General features: G+C 36.2%; 1 protein-coding gene across 1 annotated transcript; it reads left to right on the forward strand.

Moving 5' to 3' along the window:
* Positions 1-121: 121 nt before the first annotated feature.
* LOC145693904 (tubulointerstitial nephritis antigen-like) lies at positions 122-21,240 on the forward strand. Its single transcript, XM_081770069.1, has 4 exons — positions 122-226; positions 11,659-11,938; positions 14,102-14,263; positions 21,102-21,240. Exons 2-4 carry the CDS (start codon positions 11,671-11,673, stop codon positions 21,119-21,121), a joined length of 450 nt encoding a protein of 149 aa, XP_081626195.1. The 5' UTR covers positions 122-226; positions 11,659-11,670; the 3' UTR covers positions 21,122-21,240.
* The last annotated feature ends 28 nt before the right edge of the window (positions 21,241-21,268 follow it).

Genomic DNA, 21,268 nt, shown 5'->3' on the forward strand with positions numbered 1-21,268 from the left:
ACGGCAGGTATTTATACAATGACCGTCATTCATTTTCCGTACGAGAGAAAGCCATCTAAAAATAGACGTGACAAAAAAAAAGTGCCTGCTTAACTATGGAGCAATCGAAGGAAAAAATCAGTGAACACTGGCCAACACTACAAATAAAGTGGTTAGTATTATGGTAGTGCAGAATATTGACAAAGAACGTTGAAGTTAGCGTAATTTGTGAGGGTGGTGCTTCCGGGTGAGTAAGATGGATGCTTAAATGTTATACAGCTGTTCTTTTATTTTTCATATTGCAAAACTCTTTAGCATGCATTTATTCCTCATACAAACTTACTCATATACAAGCACGCGCTACCCATTTGCGTATTTATTACATCAGCACTTATGCTAAGGACAAAAGTTGTCTTTTTATACAGTGTAATGTTGGATTCCACTCAGTTTACATTTTTTTCGCTTCAATTATTTCTTCGTTTCAAATGCGCTTGAAGTTACATTAATATAAACAAAAACTTCTTATTACTATAGTACGCGAAGTACCACAAGATCAGTGGCGGATCTAGAAGATAAAAATAGGGCGGGAGCAGCCAGAACATAGATCATGATAGGTATGTCATTAGTTTACTATAAACTTTCAAAAATAAAATAAAATAATAGTTTAAATCAACTTTGTCAAAAACTGGGGCCTAGAACCCCCGGCTCAGGGCTAGATCCGTCACTGCACAAGGTTTTTTTTCTATGATTTCTTTCTTTCTTATTAACGTTTGAGGAAAGGAGAGATATGTTAGTGGTGAAAAAAAGTATGGTTTTAACGGACTTACACGTTTCAGTATTCCTCAAGAAACGACTTTAGATGTTTGATCTTCTGATTGTCCTTATATACGTAGGCATAGATGTCGTAGGGTTAAACGTAACTTAAGTTTTTTTTATGAGATCTTTCCTACCCCTAAACTAAGAGTAGTTTACTGGAAGAGACATAATTGTTATTATTATTATTATTATTATTATTATTATTATTATTATTATTATTATTATTATTATTATTATTATTATTATTATTATTATTATTATTATTATTATTATTATTATTATTATTTTAAGATTTGGTACTGGAAATGTTTTTTCCACGATTTTACATCTTCAGATTTCTCTTTTAATTCACAATATTTCCGTTCGTTTTTCAAATCATTGATAACTTGTGTTCTTCTTCTTTCTATTCATCGCTTTCCTTCCATCTTCCCATCTATGGCGGTATGAACAAGACAATTTCTTCGCAAAATGTGTTCAATTCCTACGCTGGCTAGAAGTGTCATCTTCTCTCCTATTCATTTTAAAACATATTCATTTGTGGCTCTTTCTGTCCATTTTATCCTTTTCTTCTTCCTCCAATACCACATTTCAAAGCTCTCTAAGCTCTCAAAGCTCTCAAAGGTCTCTAAAATATTTTGTCAGAAACTAATGTCAAAGTTTCTGAACCATAAAATCCAATGCTCCATACATAGCCTTTGATCAACTTCTTCCTTAGTCCAATTTTGAGCCTGCTACTTAAGAGTGATCTTCTCTTGTTGAGTCTCTCTTTGCCTTCAGGACATAATCGTGCGACTTTACAGTGAAATATTTTTGTTTCAAAAATAAGTGTTTCGTTAACAAACTCCACAATATTTAATGTCATAAGTCATTTTAAAAATTAAAGAAAAAATCTTCATTCGCGGGACCAGCTTACTTTGAATCAAAGTTTACTGAAAAAAAAACTTTTTATAATTTTGTTCACGTTTCGTAATTAAATTGTTCCGTAAACCACTACAGCAATACCTGATTCCATTCAAGAAACTTATTGCGATGTCGTGTACCCAATATTTCCTTGTTTCTTTGGACAAGAGCTTTCTATTTTTTAAGTCTGAAATAATTTGCCAGAATATTTTTCGATTTCGGACAAAGCTGGGATAATACTGAAAATCCGTGCACCACCGAGATCGAACCTTGAACTGCATACATTAACCCTTTAGGGGGCAGTGTTGCTCTCAGGCAACATGGCATTCTATTCCCTTATTCGCACGAATTATTACTTGAGTAATCATTTAATTTACATTATTGCTTTCATACGATATTCATGTACATGAGGGGGACAGTCAAATTTAGTATTGCAGAAGCTTTATCACCTACGTTCCGCGAAAATTCTTATTTTTCAATATTATTATTTTTTTTTAATTTGTAGTTTCTTGCCCTGTAGGAAAATATTTCAACGAAATTGTTGGTATTTACTGAGAGTATTCTTAAGATATTTTACCATAATAGGGCAATGCTGCTTAGTAGGTACACATAAGACCTATTTTATGGCAATGTTACTTTGAAATAAACACCCTGTACTTTGTAGCCAAAGTGCAAAAATACTTTAAAAATTACGGAATTATAATCAGGAAGACATAGTTCAACCATAAAAACAAACCAAATATTTTAATGGTAATGCTATCAATCACTGGCGTCTCTGGCATGTAAAATTGGGGGGGGGGGAGAAATTGATTTATATGGTACTTTCTAGTCCAACCTGTTTATTATCTTCGATTCCATTTTTCCAATTCTGCTTATGTTCACGGATCCCCTGAGATATATCAAGAACTCTGTTATAATCGTTTCACAGCCTGAATATTATATTCCAAATAAAAAATATTATTATTTGTATGTTATTCTATCCTTAGTAAATAATTTAATTAGAATAAAGTATTGAATATTTTGTACTTGAAAATATTGGGGGGCTTACCCCCTTATCCCCCCTGTCAGAGACTCCCGTGCTATCAATGGTTGCCCATTAAAGGGTTAATACCACAATCGCAAACCATTTTACACAGGGTGCAAACTATATTATTATTATTATTATTATTATTATTATTATTATTATTATTATTATTATTATTATTATTATTATTATTATTATTATTATTATTACATTAACGAAGCGCAGTGATGGAGTGTCTAAGATTTCTACCCACCCACCTAACGGCCAGGGTATAATCCCCAGCAAAGGGAAAATTATTGAATATCAGTACGACTCTGAGGTTGACACCAGCGCTCTTAAAATTCGAAGAATTCATTATTTAAGTATCTCAATAATGGATTCTTGGAATGTTCGAACAAAATCAGTCATCCGAACAATTATTCAAAGAGTTGTTCGAATATTGTAATAACAGCATACAAATTATTTTAATAATTTGAACAGCACTGTTTCATCTAGGCTCTTGGGTGAGTCCCCTCGAAAATTAAACAAAGAACCGGAGTTTAATGGTGAATATAGCACCTCGATGAAGAAGGGCCCCCATGTTGTAGTATCCAGGGGGGGGCAAGTATAAGAGACGTTTCAAATATAGTTCCAAATTTTTCTGTAACTAATGTAAAAATTCTATTGGGTTTTCGATATTCTGTAGTACAATTTCTTGTAGGGGGGGAAGCATCCCACCTTGCCCCCTAAATGGGCGCCCTTGTCGATGAGTCAAAATTATGTTAGCCTTTACCTGCGCACCAATCTTTAGGGCTTAATGTCTCATCCCGAAAGGGGGAGGAAATGAACGTATCATTTAATGTACATATCTATAAAAATGAAAAGGGGCTATGTATGTGACTTAATAATTCTTGAACCACTCGGCCGATCTCCAACAAATTTTCAACGTAGATCAAGTTCTGGCCTTGGATTACTTTTATTTATTATTTCATTTCGATGATACAACGTAGAGAACGGGGAGGGATAGATATATAAAAATGATCGAAAATGACTTATGCCTTTACATTCAAATTCAGCCCGATATCGTTGGGAGGGGAAAAGGGGATATGTAAAAATTATTATAAATGACCTATATTAGTGCCGAATTCACAGTATGTGGGGCCACTTAGTTGAACCTTGACACTTCTAATGCCGTTTAATTCCAAAGTCGGCCCCAGAAGTTAAGGGAGTGACCAATATTTAAAAATGATTCAAAATAACCGATATTAGAGAGAACTTCAATAATAGTAAAGGTGAGTGACTAACGGTACATATTTATATTTTTTTTTCCTTATTTAAACCTAGCAAAGCGGGTAATTCCCGTCACTTTACTTTGTATACTAAAGGTAGGTAATGCAAATTTATATTAAAACTGAGAAATTTTTCGTATGCAAAATTGTTAAAATTCATTGAAAGAACTATCTGCGAATTTGTTTGATTAGTTAGTGCACTTAATTTGATCAGTTGTAACCATAAATTTTAACCTTGATTTATTATTCTCCGAGGTTCCGTTCAGAAGATTGATTGCTTGATTTCAGATTAACGTCCCTTTCAGCAGCAAGGCTATATGAGACATGGACCTACTGATTAACGTGGAATTCGAACCACATGAGCTCTCTCCACGAATCAAACCTGGGTCTCCCGTACCAAATGAACGTACACTTTTTACCCACCAGGGAGTTCGAAAAACATTTATTCATGCATTGAATGACAAATAGAGAACAGGCATGAATGGGTAAAGAGAAAACAAATTAGGTTCTCTATAACGTATTGAGCGTTGAGAGATCCAAATGGACACACAATACATTTCTTATTATTTGAAGACAACATTATGAAAACACATATGAACCATTTTATTTCATAACGTTCTGTAATTTTACCAGCAACTCCAACTCCATAATCCAGACTCTATAGCCTTTTTGCTGCTTCTGTTAAAAAAAAAAGGAACATCTGGTTTCCTTAAGACTGTTTCCAAACTAACTTATCACCATTCAGGGAGTTCTGCAGAAGCTGAAAGAAATGACAATCGGACAGTGCCAGGTCTGGGCTGTACGATGAATGAGTCGAAATTACTCAGCCATGTTCTCTTATTTCTGTTGGCTTTCTAAAAATGTATGGGGCCTGGCGCTGTCAGCATGGTATACGGCAGGTTTTCTAATAGAACTGTTTCTTTTCTTTTCTTTTGTTTTCTTTTGTTTTCTTTTCTTTTCTTTTCTTTTTCTTTTTCTTTCTTTTTGCGAGGTATACTCGCGTTAATTGTCGGCAGTGCAGATCCAAGTCTATCGTTCTGCCTGGTGGTGGCAAGAGCTTGTTATGCACGATGCCTTCTAATCACCAAACACACAGCACAACCTTCCTGCGCGTCACTGCGGGCTATGTTTAAACTGTGAAGCATCTCATTTCATCGACTATAATATATTTCCCAGATTTTTGTAGTAAATTATTCAGATTTCATCACCACTTCAGAAATTTCTTGAGTTCGTTACCCTTTGGTAGAGATTTGGAGATAAAAAATTCGATCGAGTACATTAATTATCGAAAACACTGAAATACTTGTCATCCTTACATTTTTGATGATGACATTATGTGACAAGTGTCACGTTTGCAACACAAGTGAATCCTTACATTAACATTTGTATTCCCAAGGGGAGTACAAATATATCCCATACATATGTTTTATTGCATGTTTTATGTCAAATGTATCTGAGCTTGACTAGCGTTCTTTACATTATGGACTGGACTGTAAGGAAATGTATTTAATCAACATTTTACGTATGTGGCTGAAGCTTTACTAGAGTACTACGTTACCACATTTGTTCCAAGTATTTTATTGTTGTATTTTATTATTGTAAAAAGCAAAATAAAGAACATGTAATATTAGAGCTCATTGCAATACAACGTCCTGGCACAAAAATGTTACGAAATTAATACAGTTCTATAGCGTATAAACTGATTTCCCTTTCGCTAACCTAACATATACAGTATAAACTTACCATAAACTAACCCATACTAACAAAAAATGAAAAAGAAATGAAATCTTTGAGTTTTACGTCCCACGATTATGCCGGTTAGGCTAAAGGAGACGGTGATGATGAGTAATGAATAAAATGGTGGAATGAAGAAAGTGGGAGAACCCAGAGGAAACCCAAGCACACGTTGTTTGTCCACCACAAAGTCTACTTGGCGGGGGCTGGGATCGAACCCGGGACCCCAAGCACCAGAGGTGAACGCTCTACCACTGAGCCACCGCGGCCCCTACACTAACAAATCTGACGTAACCTAACAAAGCACAACTCAACATAAACTAACACACCAATATTAAGGATGCAACAAACAAGGATATTTCTAATTGCAAAAATTGTGTTGGGGTACACTTCTACCCACTGTAAGAGCTCCTTCGTGGCTAAGCGGTTAGCGTACGCGCCTTTGGCGTGGGAGACCCGGGTTCGATTCCCGGCGGGAGCTCGTGTGGTTCGGATTCCACGTTAATCAGTAGGTCCACGTCTCATATAGCCTCGCTGCTGAACGGGACGCTAAACTAAAATCAACTCAACTCAACTTATACTCCCTGTAGGGAATCCTGAGTTAAAAAATATCATGTGTATCCGAGGGTTAAACATCTTTTGAAAAACTAAAGAAAAATCTTAATACATTATAGAAATTCTTTCCATTACTCTTCTTAGAAGCAGAATTTTAATAAACGCTGAAATATGTATTTAATAGTTTTTATTTAAGAGTTAATATTTTGATTTTTGCATCTCTAATTTAAGAAAATCCTCACAATGGGCACTTAATAAATTTTGACCTTAGTATATTGAAAATACAATGAATTTTTTCAGCTTAACGTTCCACCTACTTCTTTATGTACTTAAGGATAAGTAAAATTAATGATTATGGCAAGTGAATGGCTGATAATTTAAGAATTGGTGGAATGATAATGAGGGAGGAAATGTTAATTCCTGGAGAAAGCCCATGGATGTTGTTGATTATAAGCTTATTTGCCACAGGATCGAAACAAGGACCTTACGCACCAGAGCTAATAGCATTAACATTGAGGCACAGTGCCCCCAATATATTATAGTAATTACCCCTTGAAAGGCGTTTCCCATTTGTTGTATTTAAGTTCATATACCGAATTTTATGTTTCTAACTTAAGCAAGTCCCCACATAAGGCAGTGTGAATAACTGAAGGGGGGAATTTCAAAATGATAGTAATATCCTTTTTTCTTCCTTTGAATTGAAATTATCATAACTGCTGAAACGTGTATTCTCTGCTTTATATACAGGGTGTCCAGTATACAATGCAACCCGGATTTCGGGATAGTATAACTTTTGAACCTGAAGTGATACACGAATAATGGTTATACCAAAATGAAGCCTTTTTCATGCATATATTTTTAAACTAGGAAGCAACGATTGAAGTTCACTAAGGACCACAGTGTTGCCAGATGTAACCGAAGGTATAAATGAATTGTTTTGCAAAATATGTAAATTGATTCATAACTCATACTTATGGATGTTCTGTCGTTAATTTTTAATTTGTTTTGTTAGAGTAGCTTAGAAACTGTGGAACAGAAAAAAGAATTTTTCATTTCTAACAATAACTAATCGGATGACGTCTCTGTAAGGGGGAACTAGGGAAATCATAGTTTTCATAATTTAACACTCTGAATTTTAAACTTTTCTGATGTTTCAGTGCCTCAAAAGGTGTGTTAAGGATCTGTCTACATTATGCAATTCCTGAAAACAATAAAAAACAAACTTTGAAATTATAATGATAAAACGTTTACTTACATGCACGCGGGAACACTACCACTACTAGAAATGAGTTACCAGCTCTACAGCGGATGCTGGGAGTGTCCCCTGTTTTGATTCAAACACTGTTTCACAGGTTTCACAAAGTTAGCACCAACTTTACGAAGATTAGAAGTGTTAATGTTCTCAATGGCACTGCGAATGTTCGTTTCCAGGTCTTGAATATTTCAAGAATTGTTCTCGTATGAATAGCATTTTTGCCGGGTGCATGTAAGTAAACATTTTATCATGAATTTCAACGTTTGCTTTTCATTGTTTTCAAGACTTGCATAATGTAGACAGATCCTTAACACACCTTTTGATGCACTGAAACAGCAGCAGGGTTGCCAATTCAGAGTGTTAATTTACGGAAACTTCGATTCACCTAGTTCCCCCTTACAGAATTCTCATCCGATTAGTTATGGGTGGAAATCAAAAATTCTTTTTTCTGCTCCATAGTTTCCAAGCTACTCCAACTAAACAAATAGAAAATTAATGACAAAACATCCATAGGTATGAGTCGTGTCAGTTTACATGTTTTGCACAAATATATAAATAAAAATAATAAATAAATAAATAAATAATAATTTAAACTTTCGGTTACATCTAGCCACACTGTGTGGTTTATCGTGTACTTCAATCATTGCTTCCTAGTTTAAAAATATATGCATGAACAAGGCTTCATTTTGGTATAACCATTATTTGTGTATCACTTCAGGTTCAAAAGTTCTCCTATCCCAAACTCCGAGTTGCATTTTATATTGGACACCCTGTAGTAAAAGAGTTTATAAATCGAATTTCAGTTTCCAACTTACGTGCATTCTCACACTGAACACTTTCTAAGCAAACAAAATGAAATTTTTGATATTATATAGGTAACCCTAATTTTCCGTCATGAGAGCAGAATTTTCGAAAAACGATGAAATAGGTTTTCTGTTATAAATATTCGAATTTATATACCAAATTTCACACCTCATATGCCGAAGTGCACATGTAAGTAAATCTTTACTTTACACACTTTCTCACCAAAGAAAAGAAACTTTAAATACTTTAACTGTTATACGTGAGTATTTCAAAAAGTAATGTCTCCAAACCCACTATTTGACCAATAGTACTGCAAACAATCTGTGCTCTTTCTCATTAATGCTTTGTTTAAGGCTATAGAATATAACTTATTTCACCTTCCTATCTCTTCTCGTTCCAGAGTAATGGAGCAATCCATTGCATCCAGGGGTGAGGTCCGGTTGGAACAGCTGTCATTGAATTTCTGGCCTGCGGAAGGCTGTGCCCCCCGCTGGCGACGAGTCGTGGATATACCATAACAACCCCGAAACGAAGCGTTAACCGATGGAATATCACAACATGCCATCCCGTCCGCTAAAATATTCGAAATTTTCCCATCTGCTGTTGAAGTGCTGTTGCCATTCTGACTCATTCTTCATATAGTCCCAATCTTGCACCATGCGACTTTTGGCTCTTCTAGAAACTTGATCACCTTAAGAGCGAACATTACAGTTGTGACGAGGGGGTGGAAGCAGCAGTTTCGCAATGGTGTCGCCAACAGCCACCACAATTCTTACCCGACGGCATGAAAAACCTCTTTTCCCGTTGGCGCAAATGTGTTGTCTGTAACGGGGACTATGTTGAGAAATGATGCCACCATTTGTAGCTGACATTGCAAATTTTCCACTGCTTTCGGTATCGGTGCTATTTGCCAAACACAAATAAAGATTTCACTTCGGACGAATTACTTCCTCAATCACCCTCGCAGAATCGACCGTAATCTTGTCCCCGTAGGTACGAAATTATCGAAATCGATTAAATATAAAATGGTCCTTTATTTCTATATAAGTGTTTATAATCCGAAATTCATATATCCAAATTTAGCGAATCGACAGGTTTAGCACCTTGTAAATAAATTTAGGGAAGTTTCAATATTAACCCTCGCACTACCTAAGTATTTCTTGTAACGGAGACTATCAAGGGGGGATTAATTTGGACACGCCTAGAAATTCTCACTAAAAATTTACAGGAACTGAAGCGTACAGTACACGGGATAAGACAAACAACTATTTATTATACTGCGATCTAGAAGTGACACATCTAAATGTAAGTCACATCCCCTGCCAACGACGAGGGGGACGTCTATTGTACACCAACTTAAGATTGCAAATTTATGAAATAACTAACGTGAAACTCTCAAAATGTACGCCACACATGTTAAGACTAACGGCCAAACTCTGAAATTGCGGCACCTATTTATTACACTGCCATCTACGAGTCATACTCCCACTTTCACATCTCCTACCAATGAAGGGGGGGGGGTGAATTTTAACGTTAAATTTGCACCACCGTTAGGTGTGCGCTTCACTTAAACATGTTGAAAGTAACATGCGAATATGTTTTTTTTGTTTTTTTTTACAATTTTAATGAAACGATTAGAAGAGCATTTACAAAAAAAAAAAAAAAAAAAATGTTGGGCACAAAATACCCTTGTTGCTAGTGCGAGGGTTAAAGAAACTATATACTCTTTTCTCATTGGCTGCGATGTTTTCTGAAACGTCGAAACATTGATTCTTTTCCTTATATTTAAGAGTTTATACCCCAAATTTTACATTTTTAAGTTAAGTAAATTCTCCCATTTTGCACTTACGGTAAACGAAGAGGAAAATATAATATTATATAAAGGAACAAGATTTGATCCTTTAGAAGAGTAATGATTGAAAACGCTTACACACGTACGTGTTTCCTTATTTTTAATCAAGCCTTCCCATACCGAGTTCCACGCTTCTAACTTAAGGGAATCGTCATATTAATCATTTAGCGGATGAACACAGATAAATTTTAATTTTTTTTTCTTCACCTTTACTGCGGAATTTTCAGAAACACTGGAATGGGAATTTCTTCTTTTTATTTAGAAGTGTATACACCGAATTTCAGATCTCCACTTTAAGCGAATTCTCACATTCAATACGTTCTGAATAAACAAATGGAAATTGGACTATTTTATGAGTGTCCCTGCCCCCCCCCCTCTTTGAAGCGTCTTTTTACAATGCACTGAAACATATTTTTCCTTATTTTTAATTAATAGTTCATATGCTGTGTTTCGTGTCTATAACACTGCGGTAGGCGGCATATATTACTCGTGGGGAAATTGTGAATCCCGATTGACCCCTTCAGAATGGGTGTTTCTGAAGTTCGTCCTATATCACTTACTCACGTGCCAAATGAACTATTCTCACCAATTTTTACTTTAGTATCTATATACTAGTAGTATGGCCTGGTCAGTGATGAGTCATTCACTTCTGCTGCTACATATAAAATTTCACTTCTTTAGAGACAGTGCTATCTTCTTTAACCTTCTGCGGAAAACTAAAAGGAAATGTAATATTAAGTACAATATTGGTGGAAAGGATATATCCAGGATGCAGAAAAAGTCCTGGAACGGTCCAATATCTCACGAAATATACAGATAGGCAAAGAAAGCAAAACCACGTGTTAAATAGTTAAAAAATATATCCAATGATATCATACGCAGCCATCTATCCCCAGTCTCTTCGAGGGTACGGGGTTAACTTCAAAATTTTAAATGGGAATCCCAATTTCTTATTACACATTTGGATTTTCCGCGAAAAGAGACATTGATTTGACCCAGAGTTGAAAACAGTGCCTTCATAGGTGGTGCTAGAATCGACATACAAGAAAGGGGGGTACCAAAACATTATAAAAAGCGAATTGTTAGTCCCGTACTCTGTGTCTGTACGGTTAGCGTACTGGACTGCGGAGTCAGAGATCTGACTTTGATTCCTGCGGGGAGTAGCATTTGTATCTGTATTTTTTGTACCCAAACAATGCATTGATGCATTCTAACGTCGATAAAAATATTGTATTTGTCCATAACTTATTAACTTGCAAGAAAATACAAATTGCGACAAAGATGCTTTACTTTTGTTGTAAATATCTGTATGAACTCTAATTCTAATAACCCTATTACTAAGTACCACTTTATAAAGCTAGTTTCCAAAACACTTATCGAAATTTGTATTGCATAGAACTTGAATAATGTACTAATTGCGTTGCGTTATAGTTGCGTTAAGGTAGCATCATTCCATTTCTTTTAATTTCAGGAAGATTCGATCATGAGATATCACATAATGGAGTTTCTAACGATTGTTTTGGCAGCTACAATACTTTTGGTGATATTCCCTTCTCGGGTATCGGCGAGATATTACTCTGATCTGCAGGGGCGTTACTGTGAGAGACGAAGAGGTGGCTGTTGTACTGGTAGGCAAGATGACTGTTCGTTCCCTATCTATGGAACACTTTGTTACTGTGATGATTTCTGCAACCGAACAAGCAACGCAGATTGCTGTCCTGATTTTTGGAGTTTTTGCAAAGGAGTGAGAAGTAAGTTAAGTCTCACTCATTTCTTATTGTGCTCTTTCTTCCACTTGAATAAAATTTGTATTGAAGACTGTGCATCTGTGTGTTTTAGATATTTGAGTAAAGGTAATATTCGTGTAAAGCATAAGAATGAAAAACAGTTTAAAATTGTCTATAAAGAAGCCAGTCATGCTTCCCGCCAGGACCGGATTTAGCGTTTTGGCACCCCGAGGCCCAATAATTTTTTCCGCCCCCTAGTCTGGTTAAAGTTACTTTCCTAAAAACCTATATTTAAAAAAATATATCAGGCCTATATGTTAATTGCTTAAACACCACTCCACGATGCAATTTTATCATTGCAAGTTTTTTGAGGAATTTACTTGGTTCTGGGCTTAACAAAATACCGTTAATGTATTAACAAAAGATTGGTGAACTTTACCCACAATTATTTGTTCCAATGAACTTCAAAATCTGAAAGCTTTATTAGCCTGATTTTTTTAATCAATTCAAAAAAGATGTTAAGTTATGACTAATTATTTTTATTTCTAGATATTTTTTAATTTTTTTCTCTCGGCCGTGCGCCCCCTGGGAGCTTGCGCCCATAGGCCCGGGCCTACCGGGCCTATTGGAAAATCTGACCCTGCTTCCCGCATACCTTAGCTAATTCGAAAGTAGTCTCCAGTTCCTCAGTTGGCGATATAATGATGTAATCTTTATGTTTCGCGATCCTAGCTCCTCCTTCTGGATGAGAAGGTGATTCAAATCTTTGAGAGGAAAAGCTGCAATTCCTCTTACATATAGCTAGCCTGATGAGCGACCTTAATCGTTTCTATAATGGGTTCAATTTTTTTTTTTTTTTTTGTGCTAAAGCGTAAGAGCGATGAAAGTCTTTGAATGTGGTAAGTGTTGTGTAAAAGAAACAAACAGAAGCTAGGGTACTTTATGTCAGGAACAGTCATTGTCACTTCACTATTTTTATAAAAGTTTTCTGATGTGTGAGAGAAATCTAAGAATCAATAGAATCAAGATTAATCTGATTCAATTCTGATGCTAAGAATCAATTGAAGATGTGAGGAACTGGTAGAATCCATCCCCAAATATCTTACCCGTAGCTGCTCATTCTGTAGATTTATTTTTACTTAACACTCACTTAAAACACTTCACTTTGCGATTGCTTCTATCTTCAGGACTTATTGTATGTCAGTCGCTACTACCTCTTACTCTCTCCTTTCGTTATAATTTCCTTTAGCTGGGTGCAAGACACTTTTTCTGCAGCACATTACCCTACATATTTAAAAGTATCCATTTTCCTCTTTTATTCAAATTATTTTTATTCTATATAATACATGCGTGGTTCACCCTTTCTCGTCTTCTTTTTCCATTTTCCCTACGTTAGTCTGTCCACATCAGTAACCCCTTATGAGAAATTCCTTACGCCGCGTCCTTATCGCAATCCTTCTGAAACCATTATATCATACAAGCATTACCTTCTCTAAACTGTTTGGGACCGCTTTCTTGCTGAACGTTTTTAATTTGTTTGCAATGATGTGCTATACGTCGTTTTGGAAGCCATTTGTGGCATCATATAACACGGAAATTAAATCACGGAAATTTTTCAATCACTGAAACACGTGTTCAGGTGTTTTCACAAGAACCTTATTTGCCGACTTTTCAATCATAATTTCTGGAATTCGTGACATAACTTATACTCTCACAGTGACAAAATAAGTTACATTCCATGATTTCAGGTTTCCCGTTACTGCAATACATCTGAAGCTTTTATAACTGGTTTAATTTTACTGCTTCGTATATAGTAATACACACAGAAGAAAATTCTCAGATTAAGGAAAACAAACACATAAAGGATCCTTACTCCTTTTAAATAATAATTAACCTTTTCAGGCTATACAAACGAGGCACACATAAATAATGTATGGAGAAAGCTGGGTAATGTACCTGAATTGCATTTGTGACCATTTGTACTGTATTTGAAAGACTATTGTAGGAATTTTTATTTTCTTAAGAATGCTACATCTTCAATGTTGTATTTCACAAAGGAAAGAAATTCGATAATAATTTTAACTTTCAACTTAAAAATCAGCTGGTTACGTATATATTATACTTCATTTTCTTATGCAATAATAAGTATATATGTTTAAATGGTCACATGTTCTTCACATTTTCTAGATTGTGGTGTAGGGGAAAAAGCTGTAATACGAGACTGTGATGAATACTGCAACCAGGTCACACTAGAGTGTCCTCATCCTACCAATGGTTGTATCTGTGCACCAGGATATGCACGTGATCGAAATACCTGGAAATGCATTCCGATATCGGAGTGTCCTCCTCGTAAGTTTGCCTTCTTTTTCTAAGTTAGACAAGAGAATGTACCCATAAAATGAAACAAATCCCTGTGCGTTGAAGTAACCGAGAAAGAAAGTTCAATATTATATACAGAGAGAGAGAGAGAGGGAGAGAGAGAGAGAGAGAGAGAGAGAGAGAGAGAGAGAGAGAGTGAGAGTGAGAGGGTGTTTCTAAACAACACTGACAACGTAGGGAGGTGCTTCCTGACACCAAAATAAAACGAAAAGTATGGATCAACTCCTTTCGGAGATATAGGCTGCCGAAAAAGGGAGAAAATGAAATTTAAAGGTCCATAGCTCAAACCCTATGAGGCCTACCGTTGCCGGGTCAAGACTTTACTAAGGAACAAATATGTGCTCTATCCAAAATTGCATGCTTCAGAATCCTGCAGTACTTCCGCATCAATTTTTATGGAGGTAGTTAGTGAGTACTTCAGATTATATACACGTAACTAAAGTCCCTGCACAGGCGACAGCATGAAAACGTGAACTTTGAAAGTCCGTAGCTCCAAAACTATGATACGCACCTTAGTCGAGTCAGGACTTCACTTAGAAACTAATATATGCGATATTCAAAAATATATGTTTCAAAATCCTAAGGTACTCACGCAACAATCTTAATAGATGGGGTTTAGTTACGGGCATTTAATTTCCACTATTCACAAATCACCTCTGTAAAAATTGGTGCGGTAGTGCCGCAGAATTCTGAAACTTCGGTAATTAGATAGAGCATATGTTACTTCCTAAGTGAAGTGCTGACCGGACTACCATAGGTCTCACAATTTTGGGGCTAAAGACTTTTAAAATTCATCTTTTCATAGTTTTCAACAGCCTAAAACTCCGAAATAAAACATTTGTACACCCAGGTTGCTCTATACTTTTTGTCTTATCTTTTTGTCTCGAATTACTTTATAAACGTTATCGGTGTTATTTTGAAACACCATGTATAGGTTTAGAAAATGAAATATGTAATTGATGAGTTGAATTTGAATTTAGTGTCTCTTTCAACAACGAGTCTACATGAGACGTGGACCCACTGATTAACGTGAAATACGAACCATATGAGCTTCCTTCGGGAATCGAACCCGGGTTTCCTCGCCAAAGGCGTGCATGCTAATAATTTAGCCACGAAATACCTCAAATATGTAGCTCTATCTAATATATGTAATTATTTTCTTTATCGCACCAACAGCAAACAAAATTCTGATTTGAAACTATTTAATTCTTTGGCAGTTAATATATATATTTCAGTAAATACACATGGAAGTTGAAGAAGACGAAGGGGATATATATATTGTGTCATTGTAATGTAATTTCTTCACTATTGGATATCAATGATATGAAATATACATACATAATAAAATACCAAATTGCTTATTTTGCTTATGAAATCCAATAAAAAAGCTAGCTTTAGTTATTTGCTCACTGACCGTATGTGTGTTAACTACAACTTGATTTGTAGAACAAAAGCTTACGATTTTTGAAATGCAACCTATCTTGATTACTTAGTTATGGTAATATATATATTGCATAACATGTGTTATAAGTTGTCATTAACTCCTTCTTATTACTTATAAGAACTGAACTCCTTCTCTTCCCTCATTCTTACCTGAAGGTACTTCGAAATTTGATTTACCGGAGAAGTTAGAAAAGGTTCACTTTAATACCAGAGTAGATCCCATAAAGCCATCTCTCAGATCCAGCTTCGCGTGATTTACAACAGGAGGCTATATTTCACAGAACTGACGGGTATTGTACAACGGGAATACCTTGATCGATTTTGAACAGTTCCTTACCCACCTCATGAATATTATCGGTTCTAGTAAGATTCGAATACAGCTATTACATAACAGAAATAAGATAAAAATTGTTGTAGAGATGTTAATTTTTCAACATTTCGTCAAACTTTGAAGCATATGTGAGATCAAAATATCAAAAACCGATTTTATTTCTCTTTTGCTCCTTTACAGTGTACCAACTCGCAATTATCTGTAGTATTTCAATTTCGGACCACAAAATTTTGCACTTTTGCTCCACCGTAATCCTTATACCAATGGTACATGCGTTTCTAGGCTTCACACATAGCTGATATTGTCTTGTATTTGATTCTAATGTTATAATTTAATGTAAAACACGTATGAGAGAAGTTATTGGTGCTACTCGATTTCTTGTGTCATTTGATTATAAGGTTATGTATATTCAACTGACGTTTTACATGTAATGTTTACGTATTTACTAACCTCCCTTATGCATGCTTCAGAATGTCTTTCATTTTGCCCTTTTCGCAAAAGAAAACAAGTTATCATAAATTTCCATAACCCTTACATGCGTTGGAATGCTAATTGTTGGCTAAAGTCATGAATAACATGTTATTCAACTTATTTCTGGATTTATTTCTGTACCTCAATACAATGTTTCACTACTGTGATATTTTTCCGCAGCTTTCAAATTTCCAATATTTCAGAATATACAAACTAATTGACTATTGCACTATAATTTTGAGTGTTAATGAAGTTATCCACTAACAGACTGACACGAATATAGAAAGAAATTGTGTTGCAGTTGAATCAGCAAAAGTACTTTAATTGGTAAATACTCAGATATCAGTAAATAAATGATAGACGAATTTTTCTTGATTGTTCTAGTTCCCGAATTTTTCCCCTTGCTGGGTTTGCTTTAACATAATAATATACAGCAATTAAACGGCGTGACAAATATCTTGGCATTTGAAGGCGACGCTCCAAGTTCCCTTTAAATGCTGCTAGCAAATGGGAGGCCAGCGATATTGCCACGTTTATTTTGTACACATCCACGTCTATCCCCTGTCACCTGGTTGCGCTATAGTTTGTCTGCATGGCAATAGCTACACCTCTTTACCACTTGGCAACGTCGCGCCAGAGCTTGCGTTTTATTCGTTTAGCGGAAAAGCCAAGATGTTTGTCACAGGCTTTAGCTTCTTAATTTCTATGACTCCACATATGATAATCAGTATTGTTCTTGTTCTTAGCGCGAGCAGTAATGAGTTCAACGCCCAGTGGTGATGGCGGACATTTGGTCGAAGAGATATAACAGTTTTCAGGCAACCTTTTCTAAATGGGATTTCTCCTATATTTTACTCATTCACACTAAGTAAATTCTGGGATGATGCCTAGAGCACGTGTCAGGCCAGTTGCATCATTCTCCCGTCCTTTCTTGTTTTCCACTTCTCAAGAGAGTGTGTTAGGCAAGGGCAAGCTTGATCATACCTGACGGGCTTATTACCATAAATTGCTATAATGCCTAGAAATTTATTTAAATCAATTGTCTTCTGAATTTCCGAAATCAGAAATCGTTATACTTTGATTTTATTTTTATTTCCGTTTCCTTTCGTCTGATTTTGTTCTCATGTTTGGGTTAAGGAGAGAGATACATCAATTAGATTGCATTTGTTTATTAATAGAAAGAAATGGAATTCCGTGGAATATCTATTTATGGCCTTAAGGTTGTGATCAAGTGAAGTTGTTTTGAGATGGCATTGAAACAAAAGGCTCTCAGAATATAAGATCGAAACATGTAGACATAGGTTCCCAAATCGAGCAGTGCAGAATAAGACAGCACCGACTTAAAATCGCCAAAATTATTTGCTAGGTGATGGCTCCTAAGTAACTTGTATGTACAACATGAAGTAAACTAATTTCGTATCAAGGTACTGTATTTGAGCTCTCCTTCTAAGTCTCTACTTTTACCTTACTAACATCTATTTTCTTAAACCTCATATTTATTTTGACCTCTCTATTTTAATTTGCACACAACCACCACCTTCATTTGCTTTGGCTGCTCGTGTTATTTCTCTCTCCACTATGTCTTTGACAAAAAAGTAATTCTCCTCATGCATAAAATCAACAAAAAGTATGTTTTAGGCTACATTTCGAATGTTAAAGTCAAAACGAAAAAATGACAAGTATTCCCTGCTCATATTGCTCTAAAATATAGTCTCCTTAATTAACTCAATATGAAATTCGTTAAAAATCCCTAATTTTCTTATTACTAAGAACTTTTAAGAAGTGTATTGCTCTTTGTAAGAGTGATTCGCTTATGAATTTAATATTCATGGTGTTCCAAAGCTACCCAGACACTACCTTTTTCTCGGGAACGGTCATGCTATCAAGTCGAAATAAAAAAAAATTGCACCACAAATGTGGGTCCAAAGAATCCGTAGAAGTTATTGCAAAATCCCAAAAGCCCCCTTGGTTGTGTAATGAGGGGCATATTTCCTGTTCTTTCCATTTTCAAATAGGAATTATAGTCTATGTTTCTAATAAACATTAGAAAAGGTGGGGGAAAATAAGATTGCCCTACGAAACATTTGTCCGTAGTTTCCCGTGTACCATTTTTTTAAAATGAAGATGCACTTAATAGAGTTTAGGGAGTTTACTAATTAAGATAATGCAAGCACCGTCACAGTTTCGGGAAGTGCAAGATACACGCTTTCAAATGATATGCTAGGGTGACTTAGGGTCTAAAACAGGAAGAAGGTGCGTGACCCAAAAAAGAAGGTCCAAAGTAAGGTCAGAACTCGAAAATTTGAAATGGAAAGGGGGAGGGGGATCGAGTAATACCTCGTTGCAAATGTCTCTGCAAATTTTAAAATAGTTCGAACACGATTTTGGAAGCCACTAACCACTTTCGTCATACCTACCATAACAATATCAAAACCCTTAATTTCTGGTTCGTAATGAAGAAATAAAACGTACTAGTGAAGTTGCCCACTTGACCAAAAAAGGGCGGGCACCTAATAGTAACACCAAGAAGCAAGTTCCATTTGACTGCCCGTAAGATTTTCACACCAGGCGTAAGCCAGGTTCAGCGCAAGTTATGTCGCACAGGTGGAGGTGTGCTTAGCTCATCTGCCAGTTCTAGTGTGCTTCCACTGAGAACATGAACACGGCAGTCCAATTTTGGCCTCATTCACAATAGTCTGTTGCAAGACGTTGCGTCGTCGAAGGGATTGTCTGGAAATTCTAGATTTGTTAAAATACATTCCTCGTGGTCGTGTGCATTTCTGTCAATTACATTGCACTGGCAAATCGTGGCATGTAAGTTGAAATGCCTTTCTAAAACAAAGAAGCATTTGATATGCTCAAGGTATTGGGTGAATGCCAACGAAATAGTTCCACTGCTGCATTTGTGTATGCTGAAAAGTATCCCGATCGGGAACGTCGTTCAAGACATGTATTTCGCAACCTTGCCGAACGTCTACGCAGAAGTGGGAAAGATCAGCCTTCTAGCAGTCAAAGGAATGAACGTACAGCTCGGTCTGTTCGATATAATAGGTCTGCTGATGTACTTGCAGCCTTCCATGTTAATCTTCATACGAGTATCAGGCAAGTTGCTCGCGATTCTTATGTCAGCGCAACTACAGTGTCAAGGATTTTCAAGGCTAACACATTTCATCCATATCATATTTTCTTGCATCAAGAGCTACATGATACTGATTTCCAAAGCAGGTTCGACTTTAACATGGGTCTGAAGCTGAAGTGCATTCAAATGCTCGATTCTTTGACGAAATAGTACTGTGGTCTTATGAGGCTCCATTTCAAATTGATGTTCAGGTAAATCGCCACAACATGCAATGTTGGGCGGCCCTAAACCCACAGTGGATACAAGAAATTGATCGTCAACGGAGATGGTCTGTGAATGTATGGTGTGGAATCATCGGCGGTAAAATAATTGGACCTCATTTTTTTAAACGAATCTTACGTGTGCTCTTTACCGTACCTTTCTGCAAGAACAATTTCCAATTCTTCTAGAAGACGTCCCCTTACGCATCATTACATATATGTAGCTAGAACAAGATGGTTGCCGAGCATATTTTGAACTGACAGTGAGGAATCAGGTGAATTCAGTGTTCCGTGGTCGTTGGGTAGGTAGGGGTGGACCTGTGCCCTGACCAACTTGGTCACCAGACTTAAGATGTTTAGATTATTATCTATAGGGACGACTTAAAGAAATTGTTTGTCAACATCGCCCCACAACAATAGACAACATGATCGAGCGCATATTTGCTGCAAGCAGGCAGATTAGTGAGGAGGAAATTTTTATGGCACAATCATTTCAATTACCATGTGTAGAAGTGCAGAAATGCACTGAGGCCCAGGGCAGGCATTTCGAACATGTACTTTAAGTTGGTAAATGTGCATCGAAGTCAGTAATCCAATGCGACAAACTTGGATTAAAATCTTACTTCGGCACTTTGGATTTAACTGAAAACTCTTTTAGAGAAATATTATCTTAGCTGAATGTTAATAGAATAGGCGCATGTCGAAAATCGGTTGGATTTAACTTGTCAACCTTATGTATCTATGGCATTTTGAGATGTCTCCAAACTCAGCAGTATATATAGTTTGAATAGTAAACAAATCTTCTGTTCCAATGATTATATCATGTTAGCGACTACACTTTCGACTTGACTTGACTCGGTGTTGAGTTTAACGTCCTGTTTAGCAACTAGGCTATATGAGACGTGGACCTACTGATTAATCTGGAATCCGAACCACATTAGCTCCCGCCGGGAATCGAACCCGGGCCTTCCACGCCAAAGGCACGTACGCTAACCGCTTAGCCACGGAGGAGCTCACTACTCTTTCGAATAAGGGAAAGTTTTCCCTTTTTAATCACATGTCTTTTTAATCACCACACACGAAATTGTAGAAATCGACAGTATAGAAATATAGAACACAAATAAATTCATTTTGTTGGTTTCTACTTAATACTAAAAAGTGCTAATATTCTACATAAGTTTATGAAGTTCTCTGCATAATAACATTCACTTTTCTATCTTTCAGCTCCAAATTACGGTTTCTGAACGTCAACCACACATGAGTGCTAATGGAGATATATATACGGAAGTTGTAATATGATATTTACGAGGGGGAGTCAAATGAAAACCATAAAAGTAGAAATAAAATTCCGCATATGGCGCCAGTGAGCTGTAAGTTGGCATGCCTGTTTA

The sequence above is a fragment of the Thermobia domestica genome, chromosome 9 (assembly GCF_964235325.1).
Source record: "Thermobia domestica chromosome 9, izTheDome1.hap1.1, whole genome shotgun sequence".
NCBI lineage: Eukaryota > Metazoa > Arthropoda > Insecta > Zygentoma > Lepismatidae > Thermobia > Thermobia domestica.

Excerpts from the sequence above, each read along its gene's own strand:
- LOC145693904 (XM_081770069.1), top strand. The coding sequence starts at position 11,671 with ATGAGATATCACATAATGGAGTTTCTAACGATTGTTTTGGCAGCTACA. Across the intron at positions 11,939-14,101 it reads TTTTTGCAAAGGAGTGAGAA|ATTGTGGTGTAGGGGAAAAA; the intron begins GTAAGTTAAGTC and ends CACATTTTCTAG. Across the intron at positions 14,264-21,101 it reads GATATCGGAGTGTCCTCCTC|CTCCAAATTACGGTTTCTGA; the intron begins GTAAGTTTGCCT and ends TCTATCTTTCAG.